The 13,303-nt window shown below is 53.6% G+C and overlaps 1 protein-coding gene across 4 annotated transcripts; it reads right to left on the minus strand.

Moving 5' to 3' along the window:
- Window positions 1–196: 196 nt before the first annotated feature.
- Window positions 197–6,784, minus strand: CA11 (carbonic anhydrase 11). Of its 4 annotated transcripts, none has more exons than XM_049703607.1 (9): window positions 5,769–6,784; window positions 5,167–5,241; window positions 4,271–4,413; window positions 2,318–2,503; window positions 1,991–2,086; window positions 1,764–1,836; window positions 1,505–1,659; window positions 1,082–1,247; window positions 197–323 (listed from the first exon to the last, which is right to left on the minus strand). In XM_049703607.1, the coding sequence occupies exons 1-9, from the start codon at window positions 6,643–6,645 to the stop codon at window positions 298–300; spliced, it is 1,797 nt and encodes a 598-aa protein (XP_049559564.1). In that variant the 5' UTR covers window positions 6,646–6,784; the 3' UTR covers window positions 197–297. The 4 variants fall into 4 exon arrangements, with proteins under 4 accessions (XP_049559564.1, XP_049559563.1, XP_033286461.1 ...); XM_049703606.1 differs by having other exon boundaries at window positions 1,082–1,271; XM_033430570.2 differs by having other exon boundaries at window positions 1,082–1,271; window positions 5,328–5,896.
- Window positions 6,785–13,303: the final 6,519 nt, after the last annotated feature.

Below are 13,303 nucleotides of genomic sequence, written 5' to 3' on the forward strand. Positions count from 1 at the left end.
TGACGGGGAGGGTGGGTAAAGGGGTGGGAGGGGAGAAGAGCCGCTTAAAGGAGCCGCGAATCCAAATGACGGGAAACGGGAAGCCAAAAAACCGAGTAGTGGGGTTTAGGAAGACGGAGATTGGTTTCTAGAAGAAGGCTGCTATTCTTTAATACCCAAATATTTCCCCGCCGCCCCTAGAATCAGACCACTGAGATACAGGAAGTATTCTGTCCCTTTAATAGCTTTGTTTTGGGGGTGACTCCCCCCCTTGTGGGGAGGCTTGGGAAAGGCAGGCGCAATCCTCGATGGGGAGTCTCAGCGACCATGGGGGGTACCATCCACTGTAAGATGACACGGGTGGGGGGCGTTAGTTTAGGGCACGATAGGATGGACCCTGAAGGGAGCATGCAGGGGGCGGGGATGGGGGTGGGTGGGTGGGCCGCCCGGGGCTCTACCACAGGGAGGGCTGCGAAGGGGGAACCGGAATGTACCATTGTTGAGAAGCTGGGGGAAATGGTTATACTGCACTGGGCTGAACCATAGGGAGGCAGCAGGAGGGTGGAATAGGGACATCCGGTTTCAGCATTAGTGGAACTACGTGAAGGTATTCATGGGTGGGGGGTATGGGCTGTACCATGTTGAGAAGCCAGAGAGGTAGACGTTAGATCACTGGGCTGAACCACGAGGAGGCAGTGGGGGGGAGAGGGGATTGTACCATGCTGTTTCTCAGTAAGGGAGGTGGGTTGTACCACATGAAAACAGGGAAAAGGATTCGGGCAGTACCATTTCGGAAAGCCATAGTAATAGGCACCACGGACCAGTACTTGATCGTACCATAAGGAAACCAGGGGGCTCGGGTTAAACACCAAGTTGCAAGCAGCGAAGAAGACAAATCATGGACCAGCAATGGTCTATGACCGGGAGGTGGGTTGTACCACTTTGACACAAAGGGGGAAGGGAGAAAGAGCGAGTGAGAGCTCAAGAGGCTGGATCATACAGAGCAGCAGAGGGGGGTAGGACTGTATCATATTGAGACACCAAGGGGAGACACATAGGCGGGTTAGACCAAGACGTGGAGGGGGTGCAGACTGGATCATACCATGCAGACGGTAGTTGGGGCCTCGGCAGCGCCTCTCGGGGTGCCGGGGGTCCCTGTTGCCCCTCAAGGCCCTGTGGGCCAAGGGCTGCAGGGGCCGGCCGTTACCGCTGAGGCTCTGGAAGATCTGGGACGGAGGATTCTGGCTCAGGAGTCTCAGGGAGTGCATCTGCCGTGGAAGCGGGGTGGGAAACTGGGAGTGAATAATGAATGGTTCTGGTGACGTCACGCAGGAAGCCCTGCCCCCGAGAGCGGGTGGGCGGGGTCTTGCTCAGCCCCCACCAGATGCTCCAGGGTTGTCAGACTCTCGAATCCCCTCCAGTTCCCTGTCAACCGGGGGTAGGAGGGTAGGTGAGGCAAGGGGACACCCAGGCCAAGGAACGGGTTGGGGGTGGCAGGGAGGGCGCAATGGGCTGCCAGGGTCACCTGGAGGGAGGTGATATTTAGGGCCCTGTCAATGAGGATCCAGGTAACAGTCTCCGAGCAGGGTGGGGTGCTGAGAGAGCCTTGATAGGTGATGAAGCCAAAGGATTCGGGGAACAGGAGCTCCAGGCTCAGGTCTTGAAGAAAGTAGGCATCATCTGCGGGAATATCAGGTCGGAGTGAAGAGGGGTGCCCCTGCTGAACTCCCCTATGTGCACACCCCAGCCCCACCCTCTCCACCCTCCAATGCCCAGGGACTTACTCTTGTAGGAGATGCGGGTGATGGTGTCCCGGTTAAGGAGGCGGCTAAGGAATGGGTTTGAGCTACCAGCCACCTGTGTGGAGGTATGAGGTGAGGAGATAGGAACCCGGAAGTCCAAGCCCCCAACTCCTTCCTCCCCTAGGACCCTGGAGTCTGGGGCCTTCCAGCCTCCCTCTTCTCAGACCCCAGTTTCCAGCCCCTCCCTCCCGAATCTTGCCTGGGCTCACATTGACAAAGAGGCTGAGAATGGCCAGGCCATTGGGGCCCCGGGAGGCGGCGCTGAGGTTCCCGTAGAGTTCTTGGTTGAAGTGGATGAGCTGCACCTGCGAGGGGAGCACAGAGAGTGGGGTCCCCTGGCAGACAGGGGGGACAGAATGGGCAATGGGTGCAGCTCTGGGCCTTTGGGGTCCCAAGTCAGGTTAAGGATTAGTGTTCAGGGTTGCGGGGGTAGTTCTGTGGAGGAGGATGGGATGAGGCATTAAGAGGAGGGTGAGGTGGGAGGAATTGGGTCGACTCAGGGTGAAGGTCGAGGGTCAGAGGTTAGCAGGCATCACCTCAGCAGAGAAACCCTGGTGGTTGATCTGGTGTTCAGAGCCAGCTCCATCACGCGCTCCAAATAGCAGCCGCAGTTCACTGAGTCGGTGGCTATAAAGGAGGGGCCCCCCAGACACATTGACCACAGGCCGGGGTGCAGGCAGGAAGGAGACATGGCGACCGGTGTTGTACAGGGTTCCCCGGAGCTGTGGGAGAGGTGGAGGCCTTCACAGGGATGCAGAGAGAAGACCTTTTCCCTACTGTTTTCCATTCGTACATTTCCCTCTGCCAACAAACATTTAATCATTCAGCATAGTCTGAACACTAATGTCTTTCCAGACTCTGGGCTGGTCCATGGTAGGTGCTCAATAGTGGTGAATTTAATTGACAAATATTTATTGAGCTGCTACTATGTGCCATGGATGCCAGGAAGAGAGCAATGAGCAAGTAGACAAAAATTCTGGGCCTCATGGAGCTTCTGCTCCAGTGGAGGAGAGACAGACAATAAATTCTGAATCATATAAGTAAATGCTTAGTTAATTACATCCTATGCTCACACTGGGGAGAACTGGGAGTTCTGATAAAGTATAATAGGACACCCAGGGAATTCCTTGGCAGTCTAGTGGTTAGGACTCTGCGCTTTCACTGCCAGGGTTTGGGTTCAATCCCTGCTCGGGGAACTGAGATCCTGCAAGCAGCACAGCCAAAAAAAGGGGGGGACGACCCATAGATTGGGATGGGGGTGGGGTGTCAAGAAAGGCTTCCATGAGGAAGTGACATTTGAATGGAGACCTGAAGGATAAGGAGGGGTTAGTTGCAAGGAGCAGGGAGAAGGGCATTCCAGAAGGGAGAACAGTCAGTGCAAAGCCCTGAGATGGCCTATTTTAGTGACAGTGAAGAAGCCAGTGGGACCAGAGCCCAGTGAGCAAAGGAGAGAGTGGTGATGGGAGCCAGATGGTGCACAGCCTTGTGGGCAATGATGGGGTATTTTGTATTTTTATTTAAATAATTGAATGTATGTAACACACTTGGCACAGTGCCAGGCACATGCTACGTACTGTGTAAGTGTGTGCTGTTATTACTTGTCCTAATAGAAGGATTTTGAGTAGGAGAGAGTGGTATGATCTGGTTTGTGTTTTTAAACATCTCTCTAGCTGTGGGATGGAGAATGGATTGCAGGAGGCAGAGAAGCAGGCCAGCAAGGAGGCAATGGCACCAGTCCAGGTGCAAGATGATGGTGGGAGCAGTGGAGGGACAAGAAGTGAAATGCTGTTTAGCAAGGAGACTAGAAAGGACATGGATGGGAAATGGGAGTGAGGGAGGAAATGAGATGGGGAATAGCTCTGAGACTTTTGGCTGAGTGAACGGTAGTGCCACCTCTTATGAGAAATGGTATTGTGGGACTTCCCTGGTGGTCCAGTGGTTAAGACTCTGCGCTTCCAGTGCAGGGGGTGCAGGTTCGATCCCTGGTGGGGGAAGCAAGATCCCACATGCCGCGGGGCGCGGCCAAAAAAAAAAAACACAAATGGTATTGCAAAGCGGGCAAACGCATGGATTCTGGGACCGCACTGCCTAGCTTTGAATCCCAGCCCTGGCACTCTCTAGGTGTTTGACCTCGGGTAAGTAACTTAACCTCTCCGTGCCTCAGTTTCTGCATCCATAAAATAAGGATAATAATTGTACCTATTTCATGGGGTTGTTGTGAAAATTAGAGGATTTATCAAGTTTGAAAACAGCGCCTGGCACACTGAGTCTGTTTTACCACTGATTCTAAGAGATGGGAAGACTAGGAGCCATGTTTGAGGAGGGAACAATTGGTGATCCGCTGTGGAGTGTAAGTAGCCTCCTCTCCACCCGTTGTGTTGTAGGCCTCCTTCCCCAAGGCCAGCCTCCCAACTGAAAGCCCTGCCCCCCCACCTCCACTCAGGCCCAGCCCCAGTGGATTCGGTAACCCCGCCCTCCAGGCCCCTTACCTTCTCTCCCCCTGTGCTGAGTCTCAGCGGGGGCAGAAAGGGGTCATAAAGGACCCTCTTCAGCTCCACATCCACGGGGCTCTGTCGCTTCCCCACAGCACACAGACTCCAGGCTGCGTTCACCAGGCCCCAGAAGGGAGGCCCTGGGAGCAGGTGTGGGGCAGGGAGGAAAGGGAGTCAGAAATATGGACTGGATCCCAAGGCTGGGATCTGCTGGGAAGGCTGTGGTCTGGACTCCTTGGATCCCAGGAGACGAAGGGCTGGGAATCTGGACTCCTGGCTTTGAGGGAGGAGGGGGCTGGGATCCAGAATCCTAGGTCCTAGAAGAATCTTGGAGGAGTTTCCTAAGGGCCGCCCCGCCCCCCCAACACCTCCAAGTCTCTTTGATCAAACCTATCTTAAATTGTCATTGGGGAAGGAACTACAACTCCCAGCAGCCCCTAGACTGCCAGCCTACCCATCCAGTGCCTGCCTGCCCCAGAGCCCATGGGAGTTGTAGTTCTTTTCATCTCACTTGTACCACAGCCGGATAATGAATGTAGTGGGGAGAAGGAATTGCAAGAGAGGGCTGGACGAGGTGGGCAACGGGGCCACTGAACCTCTGGTTCTCAGTAGGAGCCAGGACCTACCTGCCTCTTTCCCAGGAAACACACACACACTTTTCCAGCCCCACACTCCCTTACCTTCCACTCCCTCCCACTCACTACTTGAAATGCTAATGTATAATGTCCCATGCTGAGCCCCTCGGGTTCAGAAGCTGGGCCTCCTGAGGGAGGAAGGAAGGGGATGGGACTCCTGCGTCCTGCGGGGGTCGGGGGCGGGAAGGAGAGAACTCCTGGGTCTCAGGAAGAAAGCGCCCGGCAGCCCAGACTCCTGGGTCCCCGCCCTGGCTGCACCTGGCACGAAGTTTCCCTGGAGATTATCCTTGTAGCTCCACCAGTCCTCGGGGTCAGGTGCGGGTCCGATGTGAGCTGGGGAGAGAGCAGCCTGAACCCCTCTCCTTGGCACCCTTCCCCCACCCCAGTCAGGGGCTCCTGCCCCAACCCCCAGGCCTTACCTGCCGCCCCCAGTGCGGCCCAGAGTAGCAGCGCTCGAGGGGCGTTCAGACGAGCTGCACACCCCATCCCCGGGAGGCCTCGGGGCGACCCCTTCCCAATGCCCTGGCCCGCCCTCTCTCAGCTTCTTCCTCTCTTTGTGGAACCCCGACCCCTCCGGACTTCCAGCCTTCCTCTCCTACCCACAGGGAGTCCCAGTTCCCCAGTTACTGAGGCAGCCGGGGACTGAGACGCCCCCACGCCCCTACTCCGCTCTCCTCTCCTCCCTCTCTATGCCTCCCCTTCCTCTCCTCTTTTCCCGAACCCTCCTTCTCCCTCTACCTCCCTATCTTCCTACTCTCTCTGCCTTATGCTTCTCCCTCGGGTTACCTCTGGGTCTCTAATCCACACCCCCCTCTTCGTTCTCTTTTCATTACGCTCTCGCAAGCCACCTAACTCCATACCTCCATCCCGCTTCTCTCCCCTTCTCCTCCTCCTCCCTCGCTCCCGCTCGGCCTCCAGCTCCTCTCCCTCTCCCCACCTCCTCCTCTCCTGCCTCCTCGGTTTCTCCGTCTCTCTCTTCTCTCTCCTCCCTTCCTCTCTCCTCCCCCTCCCTCTCTTTTCTCTCTTGCTGTTATTTAATTTTTCTATCGTTGTTTGGGGGTGAGGGGAGCTCTCACAGCAGAAAACCCTCCTCCTTGGGCTGGCGTGGGTGTGCGTGTGGGATGCCCCAGGGGCAGGATGGAGGGGTCGTTGGGGGGATGGTCCCCAGCTCCCAGCCGCGCTGGGGCCATGGGGGCGGGGGTGGCCCGGACACCTGGGGCCCAAGAGCTGGCAGTTTCCATCCTCCGCAGAAGGGGGAAGGGGGGCGCTTAAGGTGGAGCTGGAAGAGTCCTCGGATATCTTCCCTCTCAGGGCCGCTGGCCCCGGAGGATCCGGCGTCTCCCAGCTCGCGAGGACCCAGGTTGGAGCCTGCATCAGTGCCTGCAGCCCCCCGCCCAATGCATCACTCGGGCCTCCGCCAGGGGCTCCCTTAACCCGGCGGCGGGATCCCCTGGGAGACTGGCGCGCGATGTGGGCGGCTGACCAGGAGGGGGAGGCAGAGACTTGGAGAGGGAGAGAGAGAGGCTGGAGGAGCCGGGAAGGCAGAGAAGAGAGAGCAGAGGTGAGGTCAGGGAACAGTGGAGGCTTGGGAAGGGAAGGGGAGCCTGAGATGGATACGGAGAGCCGTGGTGGAGGGAGATGCAGGGTAGAGATGAGAGGGCAGGCTGGGGCGGTTGGGGGGCTGCTGGGGGAGGTGGTGGCGGCAGGAGAGAGAGAGACAGAGAGACTTACATACATTGAATGAAGGAGATACAGAAACAAATACACACCGAGAAGAGAGAGAGATACAGAGAGAGGGAGACCCCCCAGGATGACAGGGAAAAAATACAAAAGGAGACAGATGCAGATGGAGGCAGAGAAAGAGATACAGAGACCCACAGAGAGACAGATGTAGACACACAAACTTGGAGATAGAAGCAGAGAGACCTAGACAGAGAGAGAGAGAGGAGAGAGAGAGTCCCACATACCAGGTTAAAGATGGAAGAGCAAGATGTCAGGCAGGAGGTGTGTGGGGAGAGACAGAAACAGAAAAAGAGATCTAAAGACAGAGCGACAGAGAAACACTCACCCAGAGCAAGGGGCAGAGAGAGGAGGAGACAGAGAACGAGGCAGACACACGTGCACATCTATAAAGAGACGCACTCATGCAGAGAAAGAGGTATGAACAGAGACCAACAGATGGACAGAGACAGAGAGACCCAGATAGGGGGAGAGAGTCCCAGAAACAGGTCAGCTGACATGAAGGATGAGACTAAAGAGAATTCAGAAACACAGAGTGATTCAGGGATAGAGAATTGGAGATGGACATTCGAGGACCTGTGATGGAGGGAGATGGAGACACCCAGGAGAGTCAGAAATGGAGAGACAGAGAAAACACGAGAAAGAAAGGTATATTCATTATCCCTTGTCACATAACAAATTATCTTAAAACTCAGTGGCTTAAAGCTACAAATATTTATTATGTCATGGTTTCTGAGGGGTAGGAATTTTGGAGCAGTTTAGTTGGGTGGCTCTGGCTCAGATAACAACAGAGAACTCAGAGTCTCTCATGAAGGTGCAGTAAGCTGTTGGCCAGGGCTGCAGTCATCTGAAGGCTTGACTGGGGCTGGAAGGTTACTTCCAAGCTCACCTACATGGTGCTTGGCAAGAGGCCTCAGCTGCTCACTAGGTGAGCCCCTCCATAGGGCTGCTTGAGTGTCCTCACAACATGGCCGCTGACTTCCCACTCAGAGCGAGTGATTGGAGAGAGGGAGAGAGAGAGAGAGAGAGAGAGAGCGAGAGAGAGAGCAGTGTCTTATATGACCTATGTCCAAAGTCACACATCATCCCTTTTTTTTTTTTGGCTGCATTGCATAGCCTGCAGGATCCCAGTTCCCTGACCAGGGATTGAACCCAGGCCCCAGCAGAAAGCGCCGAGTCCTAACCACTGGACCGCCAGGGAATTCCTGACACCACCACTTCTTTATTCTATTCATTGGAGGTGAAACAGTAAGTCTAGCCCACATTCAAAGGGAAAGAGATTAAGCTCCTCCTCTTGAACAGAGGGGTATCAAAGAATGTGGGCTTATTTTAAAACCATCACAGGTGGGGAGAGGAAGAGAGAGAGGAATGGAGAGAGACGGACTCTTAAAGGCCCATGAGGCTTAGAGGTTGGTGAGACACTTATTCAGAAAGGCAGGAATGTGTCAAGAGAGACTCTTGAAGACAGAGGGAGCTGCGGAGACAGGGAAAGAGTCAAGACAAAGGAAACCAAAGCAGTAGTAGTAATAATAATAATTACAGTAATAGCAGCCAGCACATGAAGTACCTACTACATACCAGGCAAAGTTCTGAGCACTTTCTATGAACTGACTCATGTAATCATCACAGCCTCTCTATGAAAGAGAAGATGTTATTATCCCATTTTACAGATGAGTAAGCCAAGTCTCAAAGGGTTTGCCCAGAGTTATACAGGAAGGAAGCAAAGAAGGATGGAGAAAATATGATGGAGACATATGTGCAGAGACTATGGGGAAGTGGCAGGAAAAGACTGGCAGAAGAACCCAGCTCTGACAGACACATAAATCAATAAGAAATGGAAGCCAGGGACTTCCCTGGTGGTGCAGCGGTTAAGACTCGCGCTCCCAATACAGGGGGCCTGGGTTCGATCCCTGGTCAGGGAACTAGATCCACATGCATGCCACAACTAAAGAGCCTGCGAGCTGCAACTAAGGAGCCTGCCTGCCGCAACTAAGACCCGGCGCAACCAAATAAATAAATGGAAGCCACTCTGATTGAGAGTTTTCTAGACACTGGGGCTGTACCACGCACTCTTTAGGTTTTGTTAACCCTCAAAGTTGCCCCATCAGGTGGGGGTTAGTATTAGCCCCATTATACAGATAGAACCCCGAGGCTCAGAGAAGGAAGTAACTCACCCAACATGTCATGGGTTGACTGATGCCTCCCTCCCCCCAAAAAGAGACATGCCCACTCAGAACCTGTGAATAGGACCTCATTTGGCAGAGATTGGGGTGATGCAACCACAAGCCAAGGAACACGAGGAGCCACCAGAAGCTGGAAGAGGCAAGGATGGATCCTCCCCTAGAGCCTTCGGAGGGACTGTGGCCCTGCCCACACCTTGATGTCAGACTTCTGGCCTCCAGAACTGTGGGAGAATAAATTTCTGTTATTTTTAGCCGTGCAGTTTGTGGTAATTTTTTATAGCCGCCTACCCCAGGGGTTGGGAGACATCATGAGAAAGACATGGAACTCATCACAGGGAGAGCCAATGAAGGAACCAGAGATACACGGAGGGAGAGAAGACAGACTGACATGACAGGAAGAGTAGGCTCTCCCCACGCTTTGACTCTCCTCCTCCAGGAAGCCCTCCCTGACCTTCAGGCTAGGTCTGTGTCTTCTGTGGACCTTCCCAATGTCCTGGGTACCTCCATTAGAGCACAGATCTCATTAGGAGAGGGACTGTGTCCCTGTGTGCCCTTCCTCCACGGCCCAGGCCTGACCCATCTCTGGGTCCCCGGCATCACCCTACATAAAGGACATGGGCGTCCGCAGGAGAGAAGTCGGGCGTGATTGAATGAGACGATGCTCCTGATGTCTCTTCCTAGAGATTCTCACCCCTCCCATCAGCCTGGGAGACACTTGGGTTTCCTTCAAGGCCCAGGGAGGGCCTCACCTCCTCCAAGAAGTCTTCCCTGACCTCTCAGCCTGGGCCCTGTGCTGCCCCCATTATTACACATCACACCAATGTGACTGTACCCAGGTCTCTCTCCTACCTCACCCTCCCAGACTGGGAGCTCCTCCAGGGCAAATCCGGGGACTGACTCAGGTCCTGGTCCCAGCATTTCCCAGGGAGAATTTGGGAGAATATGTTGAATGAATGAATAAGTGAGTGAATGAAATGAAATATAGGGACTGTGGCATTGCATTCAGAAATGGCTAAGAAAAAGATTTTCTTACATGGGGGTAAGAGGAAGTCTTCCAGTGTAGGTAACATTTTCCTGACCCTCTTTCTGTCCCCATAACATCCCAGCCCTGGCTCAGAACTCATCTTCTCCCACCAGGATCCTCCCTCCAGCCCCTCCCCCACCGCAGTCTCCCTCCCCCTCCAGTCTACCCTCCAGGGACCCCGGAGGGGTCTTCTACATTCAGAGTTGACCTCACTTCTCCCCAAGTTATAGCCTTCCCATAGCTCCCCAGCACCTCTGGACAAAGTCCCCACCTCTCCACCTTTCTTGTCATGTCCAAATCCTTCCTCTGTCCTTCAAGACCTACCTCAGACGTCACATCCTCTGAGAGAAGTTTCCTGACTTGCAGGCTGTATTCAAGGCCTTCTTGGGGCTGGCCCAGTGAACGGAGCCACCTCTGTGATGGTCCATATCACGTTTGTTTCTCATACAGGGCTGATCCTCTGGTCATAGACCACCTAGGGTTCCCCAGAGGCACTGGGGAAAAACTCAGGCCCTCAGCCTGGTCTTAGAGGCCCCACATGCCCTGACTACCCCCTATCCCCAGCCTCATTTCTCCTCTCTTACCACACCGGGCCCTCTGGCCTCTGGACCTTTGCACAAACTGTAACTTCTAACTTGGCCTTTCTTTCTGCCTCCTCTGCTGGGCAAATTCGTGCTCAGCTCATATGCATTTCAGGAGTCTGCTCTTTCAGGAAGCCATCAGTGATGCTGCGGTGGGCAGGGGCCTCTTCTGAATTCTGGAAGCCACCTGTGCTGCTTCCATTATAGCAGCAAGACAGACTGGGCTCAATGCCCAGAGGCGGGAGGGAATGGCCAGGCCGGAGGTGGGTCCCAGATGTGAATTTCACGCCTATTCGTCTCAGGCACTGGGAACAAAGTTTGGGTCAAAAAGAACATATGCGGCTTGCCCCGCTCCTCACTTTTGTCTCCTACGTCCCCAACCCCTGCGTAGGAGGGAGCAAGGCCAGGACTCTCCGGGCCCGGGTGGTTCCCACAGCCCCTCTTGGCCTCCTCGCCCCTCCTTCCCTGCTCTTAACTCTCTGGGGGAGCCTGGGAAAAATCCTCCCGATCTGTGTTCTCACCTCCTGGGTTCGCCTCTCCTGGGGGATGTGTGGCCACCAGTGTTTAAATAATAAAAACAAACTCCAATGGCTCTTACTCTGTGCCAGACACGGTTCTAAGCCCATTACCTACACATGTTAATTCATTTAATCCTCATAATATGCCCTGTGGGTTACTTCCCATTATCATCATCATCACCACCCCCATTTCACAGATGAGAAAACTGAGGAACAGAGAGGGATTTGAACCCAGGCAGTCTGGCTCCAGAGGCCATGCACTTCATGAAAATCGTCTCTAGAGCAGTGCCGTCCAATAGAAGTTTCTGCGATGATGGAAATATTCTTTATCTGCTCTGTCGGATATGTTATCCACCCACCACCAATGTGGCAGTGGCTACTGATTGGATAAGCTCAGCTCTGAAGAACTAAGTTTGAAGGCCGGCTACTTGCCAGCTACTTGTGTGATGGATGCTAAGTCTCCTTGCCTCTATCCTTGCTTCTTTCTTTCTTTTTTTTTTTTTTAAGATTTAGATTTGTGGGCTTCCCTGGTGGCGCAGTGGTTGAGAGTCCGCCTGCCGATGCAGGGGACGCGGGTTCGTGGCCCGGTTCAGAAAGATCCCACGTGCCGAGGAGCGGCTGGGCCCGTGAGCCATGGCCGCTGAGCCTGCGTGTCCGGAGCCTGTGCTCCGCAGCAGGAGAGGCCACAACAGTGAGAGGCCCGCGTACCGCAAAACAATAAAAAATAAAAAAAGAGAGGAAAAAGAAGAAGGAGGAAGAGGAGGAGGAGAAAGAGAAGAAGAGGCAGGAGAAATCTTAAGTGTGAAAGGGACTCGACTTACCATTATTGGCTTTGAAGATAGAGGAAGGGGCCATGAGCCAACGAATGCAGGTGGCATCTAGGCGCAGGGAATGGAAAGGAAACATTCTTCCCTAGAGGTTCCAGAAGGAATGCAGCTTTGTTGACACCTTGATTTCAGCCCAGTAAAATCCATGTTGGGCTTTGGACCTCTAGAATTGTCAGAGAATAACTCTGTGTTGTTTTAGCAGCTGAATTTGTGTTACTTTGTTATGGCAGCAATAGAAAACTAATACACTGGTTCTTCTCTCTTTCTGGGCACATAGGAGAATTCTGCTTTCCTGCCTTTGTGCAACTGTAATCCTGACTAATGAGCTGTGAGTGGAAGGGCTAGAGTCGTTCCTGGGCTAAAGCATCTATTTCTTTTTCATTTTTTAAATTTATTTATTTATTTATTTATTTTTGCCTGTGTTGGGTCTTCGTTTCTGTGTGAGGGCTTTCTCTAGTTGCGGCGAGCGGGGGCCACTCTTCATCACGGTGCGCGGGCCTCTCACTGTTGCGGCCTCTCTTGTTGCGGAGCACAGGCTCCAGACGCGCAGGCTCAGTAATTGTGGCTCACGGGCCCAGTTGCTCCACGGCATGTGGGATCTTCCCAGACCAGGGCTCGAACCCGTGTCCCCCACATTGGCAGGCAGATTCTCAACCACTGTGCTACCAGGGAAGCCCAAAAGCATCTATTTCTTGTGTGGGACCATTCAATACCCTCTGTCTGTCTGTCTGTCTCTCTCTCCCCCCTCCTCAGTGATCAAGGATACCATGGGTTGCAGCTGATGCAGTGACAAGACGGTGGATGCCTCTCAGCCTGGGTGCTTCAATGATTGTGTGGAAAATCGCCCCTTGCTGACTTGCATGGGACAGGTACATGAGAAAGAAATCAACTCTCGTTTTGTCAAGCCAACAGGGCTAGCCTAACCTGACTAATGGAAGTCCTTAATGAAGTACGGGAACTAGCTTGCTGCTATACAAGGCAGTGTGTTCCAGGAAGAGAGAAGGGCAAGTGCAAAGGCCCTGAAGCGGAGTGTTCTTGGTTTTTAAAGGAACAGGAAGGAGACCAGTGTAGCTGCAGAGGGGTGAGTGAGGGAAAGTTGTAAGAGGTGAGGTCAGGTATGGGGTGGGAGTGGATCAAGTAAGGTTTTGTAGAGCAGGGCAAAGACTTTGGATCTTATTCTGAGAAAGATGGGAAGACAAGACTTTTGAGCATAGTAACAGCACGGTCCACTGGGGCCTAGGTTAGGGGTCTGACTTAGGTTTTAAATCATTATCCTAGCTTCTGTGTGAAGAAGACTCTAAGAGGGTAGTGGGGAGACCAGTATGGGGACTACCTGTAATCCAGGCAAAGAGTGGTGATGGCTTGGATCAAGGTGGTAGCAGTGGACATGGTAAGAAAAAAGAAAAAAGGCTGAATTATGAACATATTTACTATGTGTAACTGAAGAAACCTCAGGTAGAGTTGGAGTTGGGACAGGCCTGTAGGGGGCGCTCTCAGATCCCGCCAGGAGACCTCAATTAAC

This window comes from Orcinus orca, chromosome 20 (assembly GCF_937001465.1).
Source record: "Orcinus orca chromosome 20, mOrcOrc1.1, whole genome shotgun sequence".
NCBI lineage: Eukaryota > Metazoa > Chordata > Mammalia > Artiodactyla > Delphinidae > Orcinus > Orcinus orca.